Raw genomic sequence first — 14,750 nt, forward strand, 5'->3', positions numbered from 1 at the left:
ACCACAACTTGGTGGGAAACAGTCTTCTTTCTTTCTTTCTTTCAACGCACCAGCTGTATCCCACTGAGGTGGGGTGGCCCAAAAAGAAAAACAGAAGTTTCTTGTTTTAAATTTAGTAATATATACAGGAGAAGGGGTTACTAGCCCCTTGCTGGGAAACAGTCTATGTGTTAAAAAATAAATATAAAATCACACACATGTCCATCACTACTAAATAAGCAAAATCTCCATCTAGACTATTTATCTTTTGCTAAGTATAATTTTCCTCAATTTAAAAAATGAGCCCAAAATGCTCATGCATGCTAGTGGCTTTCTTTGTGCTTAACAATTCTTATTATATATGTAAACTACAGTTTGCATACTACACAAAGAAATAAAAATTTTGATTTTGATTTTTGATACAGTAAAACAATGTGCAGCTACTTACATCTAATCTATTTATATAATGGGCTGCATTAGTGCCTCTGGTGATCCAATTAGTACGTGGAGAAACTGCCAGTGCTGTTCCGGCCAGATTGATTGAGAAGGCTCCCTGAGGACACAGTGCCATGCTGAAGCAGTCGCCAGCCTCACCATACCTTACTAAATGACCATCCACTGCTCGAGCAAATGTGAAGTCATATGCTGAGGAAAAAACAGAGGAATAAATTAATGCACCACGAAATTTAAAAAAAAAAAAAAAGTTTGCTTTTATGTAAATAACTAAATGCAAATTTTTCAAGCAATATTTCAGTCTATATGATACAGTATATATTTCTGTGCATGGATTCTCATAAACCAATAGGAATACATCCTATCTTTTTTAACACTATAGCTTTTACATGTCTATTAAGGGATTTATGATTTGCATGGTTCTGTAAATTTCCTGAGGCCAATCATGGTGCAGGATCTGTGTGATGCATGGTTAAACCATGAGAGGAACTTTTTATAATCCTCAAGAAACCATGCATAGCAGAAACTCACGATGACGTTTTAGTCCGACTTGGACATACGTCAGTTTGCGTGTAGCCAACAATAACAGCCTAGTTGATCAGACACTGATCCACCACGAGGCCTGGTCTCAGACCGAGCCACGGGGGTGTTGACCCCCGAAACCCTCTCCAGGTATACAGTGGACCCCCGGTTAACGATTTTAATCCGTGCAAGAGGGGTAATTGTTATGCGAAATAATCGCTATGTGAATGAATTTTCCCCATAAGAAATAATGGAAATCAAATTAATCCATGCAAGACACCCAAAAGTATGAAAAAAAAAATTTTACCACATGAAATATACATTTTCCCACACACAAAGAGAAGGATACATGCACAATAGTAGAGTAGTACATGCACAGTATATATTGTGCATGTACTAGTCTACTAAATGAAGAATAAATGACACTTACCTTTATTGAAGATGCAGCAATGACTGATGAGACACTGTGTCCTGGGAGTGCCTTTTCCTCCTGAGTACTGTAGGTCCTGTTTGGCATTTTCTTCCAGAACAGGCCTTATCACACTGTGTATGCCACTACGATTCTTAAATCTCTCAAACCAACCTTTGCTGGCTTTAAATTCACCAATATGAGCACTAGTTCCAGGCATTTTTCCCTGTTCACCTGGGTGTTAGTCGACTTGTGTGGGTTGCATCCTGGGAGACAAGATTAAGGACCCCAATGGAAATAAGTTAGACAGTCTTCGATGACACTGACTTTTTTGGGTTATCCTGGGTGGCAAATCCTCTGGGGTTAATTGTTTCTTGGTATTCTCAATAAGCCACACCAACAACGGTGCTACAGCAGCAGCAGCAGCTGTACCACCAATAGTAGCGATGGTTGATTGGGGTTTATTATACAACCTGGCCAGCTCGGAGACATGCACTCCACTTTCATACTTATCAATGATCTTTTTCTTCATCTCTATTGTAATTCTCACCCTTATTGCTGTAGGGTTGGCACTAGAAGCTTTCTTGGGGCCCATGGTCACTTATTTTCCAGAAAAAGCACCGAAAACACTGTAATAATACGAAATATTCCGATTGTATGCTTGGATGTTACCGCGGAGGCTGGCTGGTAAACAATGCCACCGGCGGAACATGTGAGCGTGGCTCAGGCCGCGTCTCGGATGAAAATCGGTAAGCGGGTTTTTAAGCGGTATGTGAGGCAAAATTTTTGCGATTAAAGTAAGCGGTATGCGAAATAATCGCTATGTGATGCCATCGTTATGCGGGGGTCCACTGTACATTTCCTTCTCCTATGTGTGAGTTATCTGTGCAGTGTTCAGTTCTGGTATTGTGACTTTTAGTTCTTTATAGAATCCTAACTCCTTCCTAAGGGTAGTGAGAAGAGGAATTGAGGCATGAAGCAGTGTAGTTCTAGATTTGGGATATGGTGTTTCTTTATCATTTCTAATCACACGTAAATAGGAATAATGACTGTCAGAACTCGTTTTCAAAAATTAAAAAAAAAAAAATTATGTATATTATGGCAAAAGTCATGAGAGTAACAATGTCTTCAAGGGGCTAATCTATAACATACTAGAAGCACAATGAAATCCCATCATTATTTTCATGACTGAAAGCTACACAGTACTGATACCAACAATATGGATAAGAGGACACGAGTACATACGCTTAAGACACCTTTATTGAAAAATAATACAATTAAAATGGCCCAAGTGTATGGGCTGGTGTTTCTTCAACCAAAAATTAGGAGGCAAACAAATTTAACAAAGTTAATTAACTTTAACTCATAAATATACAGATCATACTTACTGTCAACAACTAGAGATGTTGTGTTGAGTCTTATCTTACTGAATGAAGTGTAGCCAGAATGACTGCTTTCATTTTGCCGGCAGTCACAGTTAGTACGACGTTCTTCCTCATGAGGACATGTATCAGGGTCATTTAAACTGCAACACCAAATAATATAACATTACCTTCTTAGTAATATATATGTAGTAACACAGTTCTGAGGCATCAGAATTTTTTTCTATTCAATTTGTGTATCTAAAGTACAAAAATTTTTGAATTTGTAAAATTACACGTGCACATTTCACCATGAGAATTTTAACATTGTACTTATAAATATTTCCATGGGGAAGTGGAACAGAATTCTTCCTCCGTAAGGCATGCATATCGTAAGAGGCGAATGAAATGCCGGGAGCAAGGTGCTAGTAACTCCTTTTCTTGTATACATTATTAAAGTTAAAAATAGAAACTTTCATTTTTCTTTTTAGGCCACCCTACCTTGGTGGGATATGGCCGGTTTGTTGAAAAAAAAAAAACTTTTGTTTTTCTTTTTTGGGCCACCCTGCTTCAGTGGGATACAGCCAGTTTGTTGAAAGAGGAAGACGCTTATAAATATATCCATGGGGAACTAGAACAGAATTCTTCATCCGTAAGCCATGTGTGTCATAAGAGGCGAGCAAATAAAACCCCCCTAAATTCCATCAATATAATGACATTTATCTTTGCAAACATACAAGGTCTAAAGCATCAACAAATAACTAAATTCCTTACATAAAGGGACTGCTCAGGGAGTCAAATGCAATGTTAGCAGCTTTTACAGAGACCCACATAAAGGATCATTTTGACAATGAAATATGGATCCCAGGTTATAACCTATTCAGATGAGACAGACTAAACAGGCAACAAAGGGGATGCTGGCTTGTATGTCACAGAGTCGCTCATTTGCTCAGAACTACTAATCACCTCAAATGATGTAGTTGAAGTTATGGCAGTAAAGACTGAAAATCAAAACCTTGTCATTGTGGTGGTATACAAGCCTCTGTATGCAACTTCCCAGCAATTCCAGGAACAGCTTTTGAAAACTGACCACTGTCTGGAAAATCTCCCAACTCCTGCCCCAAACATCTTGCTACTGGGAGATTTCAACATGAGACACCTAAATTGGAGAAGTGTAGCAAATGACATTATAGCAGAGGTCACCCCAGGAGGCAGTTCAGATGAAAATTCACACACACACACACACACACACACACACACACACATGCTATTAAATCTCTGCACCAAATTCACTTTAAACCAGCAAATATTAGAGCTTACAAGACCAGAAAATATGCTGGACCTCATCTTCACTAACAATGACGATCTGATACGTAATTATAACCATATCAAAGACAATACACTCAGATCACAACATGACAGAGGTACAGACATATATGCACAGGGCTCCTGACCAGCAAAATATGATCAGTCATGAGGGTCTTCACAAAATTCAACTTCAATTACAAAAACATACAATGGGAACAAGTCACCCATGTTCTAAATGAAACAAACTGGTAAGATATCCTAAACAACACAGATCCAAATTTTTGCTTAGAAAAAATTAACTCTGTGGCACTTGAGATCTACTCGAGGCACATTCCATTAAGAAAAAGAAAGAGAAGGTGTAAACTAGAAAGAGATGCTCCCTATGCAAGTGAAGGCGAAGAATCACAGAGCTGCTGAGAGGGGCCAATATGTCTGAAATACGAAGGGAGACACCGGTCGAATATTGAACTTAAGCTTAAGGAATCTTACAGGAGACAAGAATATCAATAAGAATTAAAAGCCATAGAGAAAACTGAAAAAAAACAAAAACAAAATACTTCTCCTCTTATGCCAAATCTAAGGGTAAAACAACATCCAGTAGTATTGGGCCTCTGCTTAGGCGAGATGGGACATACACAGATCTTTCTTTCTTTTTTCAACAAACTGGCCATATCCCACCAAGGCAGGGTGGCCCAAAAAGAAAAACGAAAGTTTCTCTTTTTAAATTTAGTAATTTATACAGAAGAAGGGGTTTACCTGGCATTTTAGTCGCCTCTCACACCACACATAGCTTATGGAGGAAGAATTCTGTTCCACTCACCCATGGAGAGAAGAGGAAATACACAAGAACAAGAACTAATAAGAAAATAGAAGAAAACCCAGAGGGGTGTGTATATATATGATTGTACATATATGTGTAGTGTGACCTAAGTGTAAGTAGAAGTAGCAAGACGTACCTGAAATCTTGCATGTTTATGAGACAGAAAAAAAGGACACCAGCAATCCTACCATCACTTAAAATAATTACAGGCTTTCGTTTTACACTTACTTGGCAGGATGGTAGTACCTCCCTGGGCGGTTGCTGTTTACCAGCCTACTACCTAAAACATACACAGATGACAGCAAAGAAATGAGTGAGATACTAAAGTCCCAATAAGACTCGGTGTTCAGCGAGCCATTAACCAGACTAGGAATCAACAATCTAAATGAATTCTGTATGACTGAGACCCAAAATTTGGTCATCTCAAAAATCTCTGATATTATCCTACCACCACAAGACTTTGAAAAGGCAATAAATGACATGCCCATGCACTTTGTCCCAGGCCTGGACTCATGCAACTCTGTATTCATCAAGAACTGCAAGAAGCCCTTGTCACTGGACCCCTGCGCCTCAACCATACAACTCCCCCGCCTCACCCACCCAACTCCCAGCACCACCCCAACTGTAGAGGGTACTTTTCCCCTCCCAGCCCATGATGTCAGTTTACCTGAAGTTTACCTGGAGAGAGTTCCGGGGGTCAACGCCCCCGCGGCCCGGTCTGTGACCAGGCCTCCTGGTGGATCAGAGCCTGATCAACCAGGCTGTTGCTGCTGGCTGCACGCAAACCAATGTACGAGCCACAGCCCGGCTGGTCAGGAACCGACTTTAGGTGCTTGTCCAGTGCCAGCTTGAAGACTGCCAGGGGTCTGTTGGTAATCCCCCTTATGTATGCTGGGAGGCAGTTGAACAGTCTCGGGCCCCTGACACTTATTGTATGGTCTCTTAACGTGCTAGTGACACCCCTGCTTTTCATTGGGGGGATGTTGCATCATCTGCCAAGTCTTTTGCTTTTGTAGTGAGTGATTTTCGTGTGCAAGTTTGGTACTAGTCCCTCTAGGATTTTCCAGGTGTATATAATCATGTATCTCTCCCGCCTGCGTTCCAGGGAATACAGTTTTAGGAACCTCAAGCGCTCCCAGTAATTGAGGTGTTTTATCTCCGTTATGCGTGCCGTGAAGGTTCTCTGTACATTTTCTAGGTCAGCAATTTCACCTGCCTTGAAAGGTGCTGTTAGTGTGCAGCAATATTCCAGCCTAGATAGAACAATTGACCTGAAGAGTGTTATCATGGGCTTGGCCTCCCTAGTTTTGAAGGTTCTCATTATCCATCCTGTCATTTTTCTAGCAGATGCGATTGATACAATGTTATGGTCCTTGAAGGTGAGATCCTCCGACATGATCACTCCCAGGTCTTTGACGTTGGTGTTTCGCTCTATTTTGTGGCCAGAATTTGTTTTGTACTCTGATGAAGATTTAATTTCCTCGTGTTTAACCATATCTGAGTAATTGAAATTTCTCATCGTTGAACTTCATATTGTTTTCTGCAGCCCACTGAAAGATTCGGTTGATGTCCGCCTGGAGCCTTGCAGTGTCTGCAATGGAAGACACTGTCATGCAGATTCGGGTGTCATCTGCAAAGGAAGACACGGTGCTGTGGCTGACATGCTTGTCTATGTCGGATATGAGGATGAGGAACACGATGGGAGCGAGTACTGTGCCTTGTGGAACAGAGCTTTTCACCGTAGCTGCCTCGGACTTTACTCTGTTGATGACTACTCTCTGTGTTCTGTTAGTGAGGAAATTATAGATCCATCGACCGACTTTTCCTGTTATTCCTTTAGCACGCATTTTGTGCGCTATTACGCCATGGTCACACTTGTCGAAGGCTTTTGTAAAGTCTGTATATGATGGCACAGGGTGTGCTGGGCTCATGGGAACTTCCACTGTGGGGACAGTACTGTGGAGTTCGACCACGAGGCATCTGTCAGGTGTGCTACAGGCAGTGTGCAATTGGTTCCTCAAGCTTCAACATCCGTGCGCATGGTGGATGCCTGGGTACCCGGAGGGCACCAGGTGGAAACAACCAACAGCCCCACCCAGCAGATAGAGGTGAGAGCTGCTGCATCTTCACCTTTACAGAGAACCTGGGATCTGCAATCAAATTCACGTCCACTAGGACGTTGACATGTCCTCAGGGCAGCTCTCCCTCAGGCTGCTAGCGGAGTCGCTGACCTCTTGGGGAGGGTCGTTGGTACTCCTGCAAGCAGTAGATCCTGGCGCAACCTGCTGCTGTTTGCAATGGCTGTCTGGCTGTCCTGCTGAGGAGGGACAGGCACCTAGCTACATCTGTTGTTGGGGCAATGTTGCATTCCCTAGAATGTTTGTTAATTGCTCATTACTCTGTAATTTGTTCATGATTGTAACCATGTATGGACGTGTTTATGATTCATTACCCTTGTAACTTGTCATGATTGTGACCAGCTCTACATGGAGCTCATTACCTTTGTAACTTGTTATGATTGTGACCAGATCTAGTTCATTACCTTTGTAACTTGTTCAGCTATCAAAACTTTGGCTGTCAAGGTCCTGGATGGATTAGATGATAAACAAAATGCAGATGTAGTGTACATATACTTTGCAAAAGCCTTCGACAAGTGTGACCATGGTGTAATAGTGCACAAAATGCATGATAAAGGAATAACAGGAAAAGTTGGTAGATGGATCTATAACTTCCTAACAAATAGAACACAAAGAGTAATAGTAAAAGAGTAAAGTCTGAGGCAGCTACGGTGAAAAGCTCTGTTCCACAAGGCACAGTACTCACTCCCATCCTATTCCTCATCCTCATATCTGACATGGACAAAGACATAAGCATAGCTTCATGTCTTCCTTTGAGGATGACACCCAAATTGCGACTACAGTGTCCTCCATTGAAGACACTGCAAGACTCCAAGTGAACATCAAGCAAGTCTTCAAATGGGTCACTCAAAACAATATGAAGTTAAATGAAGAGAAAATTCAACTATTCAGATATGGAAAGACACTGATCCACCATGAGGCCTGGTCTCAGACTGGGCTGCTGGGGTGTTGACCCCAAAACCCTCTCCAGGTATATTCCAGGTATAATGCTCGGAGCAAGGGACTAGTGACCCCTTCTCCTGTATACACTACTGAAGTTAATAAGAGAAACTTCCGTTTTTCTTTTCCGAGTCACCCTCCCTTGGTGGGATATAGCCAGTATGTTAAAAGAAGAAGACTTATAAATATCCTAGGTAGCAGGATGGTAGACAGCAACTGCCCAGGGAGGTACTACTGTCCTGCCAAGTGAATGTGAAATGGAAGCCTGTAATTGTTTTACATGATGGTAGGATTGCTAGTAATTTTTTGTCTCATAAACACACAGGATAACAGATATATCTTGCTACTTCTACTTACACTTAGGTCACACTACACATGAATGTAGTACATGCATATATATCCTTACCCATCTGAGTTTTCTTTTGTTTTCTTAATAGTTCTTGTTCTTCTTTATTTCCTCTTATCTCCATGGGTAAGTGGAACAGAATTCTTCCTCTGTAAGCCATGCATGTCATAAGAGGTGACTAAAATGCCGGGAGCAAGGGGCTAGTAACCCCCTTCTGTATAAATTACTAAATTTAAAAAACTTTCCTTTTTCTTTTTAGGTCACCCTGCCTCAGTGGGATACAGCAGGTGTATTGAAAAAAAAGTAAACCACATTATTGTATACTGCATAAAAGATATAAAATATTTATATTAGTACAGCCTTTCCTCACTTAGCGATGTACTCGTTTACTGACGACTTGGACTTACAACACAATTTCTAACCAGTATGCATACCTAAATAATGCATATTAGAATTGATTTCCTCAATTCTGTTTAATACAATATACAGTACACTACTGCATAAACATTTAAAAATATACCAGAAATGTTATAAATCAAATCAAATCAAAATCAAAATTTTATTTCTTTGCTAAGGTTACAATGTGTGTTTGCATTTCATAATTTGATCGGTACAAAGAAAGCCACTATCATGCCGAGGCATTCTGGGCAGACTTAACCTAATACAGTGGACCCCCGGTTAACGAACTTTTTTCATTCCAGAAGTATGTTCAGGTGCCAGTACTGACCGAATTTGTTCCCATAAGGAATATTGTGAAGTAGATTAGTCCATTTCAGACCCCCAAACATACACGTACAAACGCACTTACATAAATACACTTACATAATTGGTCGCATTTGGAGGTGATCGTTAAGCGGGGGTCCACTGTACTACTTATAGACTACTTAAGTCTAGACAGGTGAAGAGTGGTAGATTACAAATATTCAATATTCTACTCTATTATTAACCCTCTAACTGTCCAAACGTAGATCTACATTTGCGCGCGAAGTGCTCCGCCCTTGATTTTCTCCATAAGAAAGAATGCAAAACGTAGATCTATGTTCGGAACGCTACGCGAGCAAACGTTGATCTACGTTTGGACAGTTTAAGGGTTAATATGAGGTAGCACAATTTATGATACAAACACACATTTTCCAGTTTGTAATTAAGTTTGTTTACTCTATTATTAATATGAGGTAGTACAATTAATGATACAAACATACAATTTAAAGTTTGTAATACATAATGGCTTAATAGTTAAAGGATAATAAAATATTTGGGAGAGTTGCTTTAAATTTGGTTAGAGTTTACCATAGTGTGGGTATGGTTGTTATTGAGACACGAGATGATTTTTGAGTATAGTCCTAAACTGATTTGTGGGCAGGGAACTTCTTGCTGTTTCAAGCAAAGAGTTCCAGATCTTCGGGCCCTTTACGTGCACTACATTTTTGCATAGTGTGAGATGGACTCGAGGGATGTCAAAAAGTGTTTTGTGCCTTGTGTTATGCCTGTGTGTTCTGTTGAAGTTATCTAGGGGAAGTTTGAGTGGAGGGTTGATATTGAAGTTTAATGTTCTGTGTATAGGCACAAAAATAAGTGTGTATATTTTGTATATTATTAAGTATAGTGGACCCTCGGTTACCGGCCATAATCCGTTCCTGAAGCTCGGCCTAAAACCGAAATGGCCGAAAACCGAAATAATATTTCCCATAAGAATTAATGTAAATACAATTAATCCATTCCAGACAAAAATATTCACCAAAAAATAATTTTTTAACAATTAAATCAGTATTACATACCTTCACTGAAGACTAATGCTGGCTTCTGGAATGCCTGCTACACTCCCTGCATGCCTGTTACACTCACTGCATGCCTGCTACACTCCCTGCATGCCTGTTACACTCCCTGCATGCCCGCTACACTCCCTGCATGCCTGTTACACTTCCTGCATGTCTACTACACTCCCTGCATGCCTGCTACACTTCCTGTATACCTCCTACATTCCTTGCATGCCTGCTACACTCCCTGCATGCCTGCTACACTTCATGCTTAAATTCCATGGTGTTTCTCACTTTCTTTACCACAGGAACTTTAATAGGAACTTTCTTTGGAGCCATGGTTACTTATTTCGCAGTTGCACTGCAAAAAAAAACAAAACACAAAAAGCAACGGAAAACAAGCGAAATGTTTGGATGTATGAGCAGAAGCTTCCTCACGCACTGAAAGACACAGCCAAACTGACACACAAGCAGCCCCAGCCAGCGGACAGATGTGTCCGAAATGGCCGATCACCGAAATACCGGCCGATCACTGGGAGCCGAAAAACCAGCTGATCACCGAGTTGGCTGATAACAGGAACAGCCGATAACCGAGGGTCCACTGTAAGTTCAAGCTTTTGAAGAGTGGTGGGGTGTGTTGTCTGGTGCAGGAGTTTGTGATCATCCGCATCGCCGGTTTTTGTTGGGTTAGTAAATCCCCCAAGCACAAATTCCATAGGTGAGGTAAGGGTATATAAAAGAGTGATGTAAAGTAAGTGGCCCGGTGGCCTGGTGGCTAAAGCTTCCGCTTCACACATGGAGGGCCCGGGTTCGATTCCCGGCGGGTGGAAACATTTCGACATGTTTCCTTACACCTATTGTCCTGTTCACCTAGCAGCAAATAGGTACCTGGGTGTTAGTCGACTGGTGTGGGTCGCATCCTGGGGGACAAGATTAAGGCCCCCAATGGAAATAAGTTAGACAGTCCTCGATGACGCACTGACTTTCTTGGGTTATCCTGGGTGGCTAACCCTCCGGGGTTAAAAATCCGAATGAAATCTTATCTTATCTTGTAAGGAATGCCCTTTGGGGTACAAAGTATTGTATCTTGGAAAGGATACCCACTGTTTTAGAAACTTTTTTAGTTATATGCTGGATGTAGGTCTAAAATTTAAGATTACAGTCAAGGTGAAGACCTAGAAATTTACTCTCAGCGTGTCTTGTAATGGGTGAACAATTTATCAATATGTTTAGCTGGATACAGTGAACCCTTGTTTTTTGTAATTCGTTCCAGAGAGTGTGACTAATGGCAAGATTGACAATCTGTGAAACCATTTTCCCCATAAGAAATAATGTAAATACAATTAATCCGTTCCAGACACCCAAAAGTATTAAAACAAAATAATTTTTTTACAAGAAATATAGATGTACATACACAGAAAACAATGAAGCATGAAGGATAAAACAATAGTAACATGACACTTAACTTTATTGAAGATTCTTCTTAGTGTATAGAAGACAGGAGGAGGGGAGAAGATGGAGAAGTTACTGTTTGGAAGGGAAATCCCCTTCCATAAAAATTTCAGGTACCAAGTCCTTTTCCAGGGTTACTTCCCTTCTTTGTTTTTTAATGCCACTAGAACCAGCTTGAGAGTCACTGTACACCTGTGGCACTATCTGTCCAGAGAGCTCTGTTTCTGGCATCTCTTTAAAATTTCTCTAAAATTGGACAAGACATTGTCATTGTACATGCTGCCAACACTGCTTGCAACAGCTTTGTCAGGGTGATGTTCCTCCACAAATCTTTCCATCCTACTCCACATTGCACAAATCTCCATCACTACCACCTTCTACCATCATCACAACCACTACTACCCTCTACCACCATCACAACCACTGCCACCCTGTACCACCATCACAACCACTACCACCCTCTACCACCATCACAACCACTACCACCATCACATCCACTACCACTATCACTACCACTTTCTAACACTATCACTACCATCACCACTTTCAGATTTTTCTACAATCTTTTTCTTTAATTCTATCGTGTTTGTCACCTTCTCTACCAAAGGGCTGGCACTAGCTTTCTTTGGGCCCATGGTGGCTTATTTAGCAGTTGCAAGCACTAAAAAGAATGGAATATTACAAAATGTATTGTATGAACACGTGGGATCATGCTCACTCGCTGATAAACAATGGCACATTGACTGTGAATGGTGTGTGGGACCGCTTGGGCCACTCGTACACGTTTGGGACGAAAGACTATTTATGATTCAAATGACAATTCGCGAGTCAATATTTTGACGAAAAAAAGTTACGATTTGCATAAATTACAAATTCCGATGTTTACAAAAAACAAGGGTCCAATGTATTTAATGCTCTGTTTCCAGAAAGCATGAAGTAGGTTTTGTCTATATTGAGAGTAACTTTGTTGGTCATCATCCAGTTTGATATTCTGTGTAGCTCACTGTTGACAGTGTTACTAAGTATAGCCGGGTTTGGGTGGGAGAAGATGCAAATGGTGTCATCAGCAAATAGAACTGGTTTAAGGAATCACAATGCATTTGGGAGGTCATTGATGTAAATAAGAAAGAATAGAGGACCTAGTGCACTTTCCTGTGGCATTCCAACAACTACAAGTTGAGTATTGGAGGTCACACCATTTGTGTATACATACTAGTGTCTACCACTAAGATAAGATTTTAAGTTAACTGATAGTGTCCTCTGACCCCGTAATGCTCTAATTTTAGGTGGAAGATAATGTGGTCTACTGTATCAAATGCTCTCTGTATGTCTATAAAGAGCCCCAAAGGATATTCATTTTTTCAAGTGCTGTATGTACGTATATAGTAATTCAAGCATCTGAATAACTGCATCATTCATGCTTTTTCTCGGCCTTAACCCAAACTGGCAGGTGTTCGGTATGTTATGAAATAGGAGGTAGGAGTAGATTTATTTATGTATTATTTTTTTCGAAGATTTTAGAGAGCAAAAGAAAGTTAGATATTGGGCTGTAGTTATTTAGTTCTGTAGGATCGCTTCCTTTGAGGCTCGGGGTGACCCTTGCTGTCTTGAGTATGGATGGGAATGTTTAAGATTCAACAGATTTGTTAAATAGTGTTGCAATAATGGGGGACAGCACATGAGCTGCTTGTTTATAGATGATTGGTGGGAAGTTATTTAGGTCTCCTGCCTTGTTTTTTAATGATTTAATTAATAGTGAGACTTCAGTAGGATTTGTTGGTGCTATATACAAAGTATGTGGGCAATTACCAGTGAGGTAGTCTTGTGGCTGAGTATGTGTGTTTGGGATTTTGCTTGCTAGTTTTGATCCTATAGTAGAAAAGAAAATATTAAGTTTGTTGGCAGTGTTTATAGACTGTATGTGTGGTTTGTCTGGTTTTGCTAAGTTAATCTCTCTGTTTCTAGACAGTTTTCTAGAGTTCAAAATTTCAGAGAGAGTTTTCCAGGTCTTTTTCATATCACCTTTTGTTTCATTAAATCTGTTTACATAATACGGTACATTTGTTTGGACTTCCGTATTAGATTAGTAAGTAATGAGGTGTATCGTTGAGTTAGCTCTTTCACTATTAGGCTGTCTTGAATTATTTTTCATATAGTACTTGGGGGTTCCTTATTATTTCTATGTTATGTAAATGACATGCCCATCTCTGTCAAGTGCAAACTCCTACTGTATGCAGATGACAGTGCTCTGTTACTGTCAGGTAAAGACCCACATGATATAGCTAATGTACTAAAACTAGAACCGGAGTCCTGCAGCAAATGATTAGTAGGCACAAACTATCGTTACATCTTGGGAAAACAGAAGCCATACTCTTTGGCAAGAAACAAACTGAGAAGGGTAAATAATTTTAATGTCCAGTGTAATGGGGAACCCATCATTTCAGTTTCCTCAGTAAAATATCTGGGAATCCCCTTTGACCCATGCATGTCAGGAGAACTGTTAGAAGACAGTGTAATATAGAAAGCAAATGTCAGACTGAAGTTCCTTTACAGACAAGCACAATGTCTACCTACTGAGGCTCGCAGGACCCTATATCTAGCTCTTGTACAATGTCATATGGACTACGCTTGCTCTTCATGGTACTCTGTCTTGACAAAAAACTGAAAGATAAACTGCAAATCACCCAGAACAAAATGGTAAGATTCATCCTAGACCTGGGTCCAAGAGAACATGAAGGCCAGGATGAATTACAACAAGTGAACATGCTGAATACTGAAGACAGAGTAAAACAACCGAAGTTAAATCAAGTTTATATAATTGCTCACAAACAGTGTCCAGAATATGTTGCTGCTAATTCTGTCAAGGCTGGGAACCAAAGCAATCATAGTACTAGGAGGAGAGAGCACAAATTTGTAGTACCCACCGTCAGTGGCCAGGTTTCAAACACCTTTTACTGGACAGCAATTAAGGAATGGACAGACTGCCTGCACATGTCAAAGCCAGTCATAGCATTAACCAGTTCAAGAAGAGAACCAAAAGGTACCTAATGAATGTAGCGACAGAAAGGGAGGACAATGATTTTTTATTTCTTTAGCTAACACATATGTAAATGTAAATAACTCTTTTTACCTTATTCCTAGTATATATCCTTTATAGTATAATATCTCCTACATTGTATAATAATAAGGTATTAAAAGGACCCCAATGGAAATAAGTCACTCTGTCTGACTTTTTTGGGTAATCCTAGGTTCTCTATACATATGCT

The 14,750-nt window shown here is 40.4% G+C and overlaps 1 protein-coding gene across 3 annotated transcripts in view; it reads right to left on the reverse strand.

The window, feature by feature from the left end:
* LOC128703154 (A disintegrin and metalloproteinase with thrombospondin motifs 9) overlaps nt 1–14,750 on the reverse strand; it is a 1,205,378-nt gene that overhangs the window by 23,273 nt on the left and 1,167,355 nt on the right. For all 3 annotated transcript variants that reach the window (XM_070103358.1, XM_070103357.1, XM_070103356.1), the window contains 2 exons: nt 2,752–2,888; nt 428–624 (listed from right to left, as the gene is read on the reverse strand). In XM_070103358.1, coding sequence (XP_069959459.1) covers nt 428–624; nt 2,752–2,888 — 334 coding nt within the window. The remainder of the gene's footprint in view (nt 1–427; nt 625–2,751; nt 2,889–14,750) is intronic.

The sequence above is a fragment of the Cherax quadricarinatus genome, chromosome 85 (assembly GCF_038502225.1).
Source record: "Cherax quadricarinatus isolate ZL_2023a chromosome 85, ASM3850222v1, whole genome shotgun sequence".
NCBI classification, from domain to species: domain Eukaryota; kingdom Metazoa; phylum Arthropoda; class Malacostraca; order Decapoda; family Parastacidae; genus Cherax; species Cherax quadricarinatus.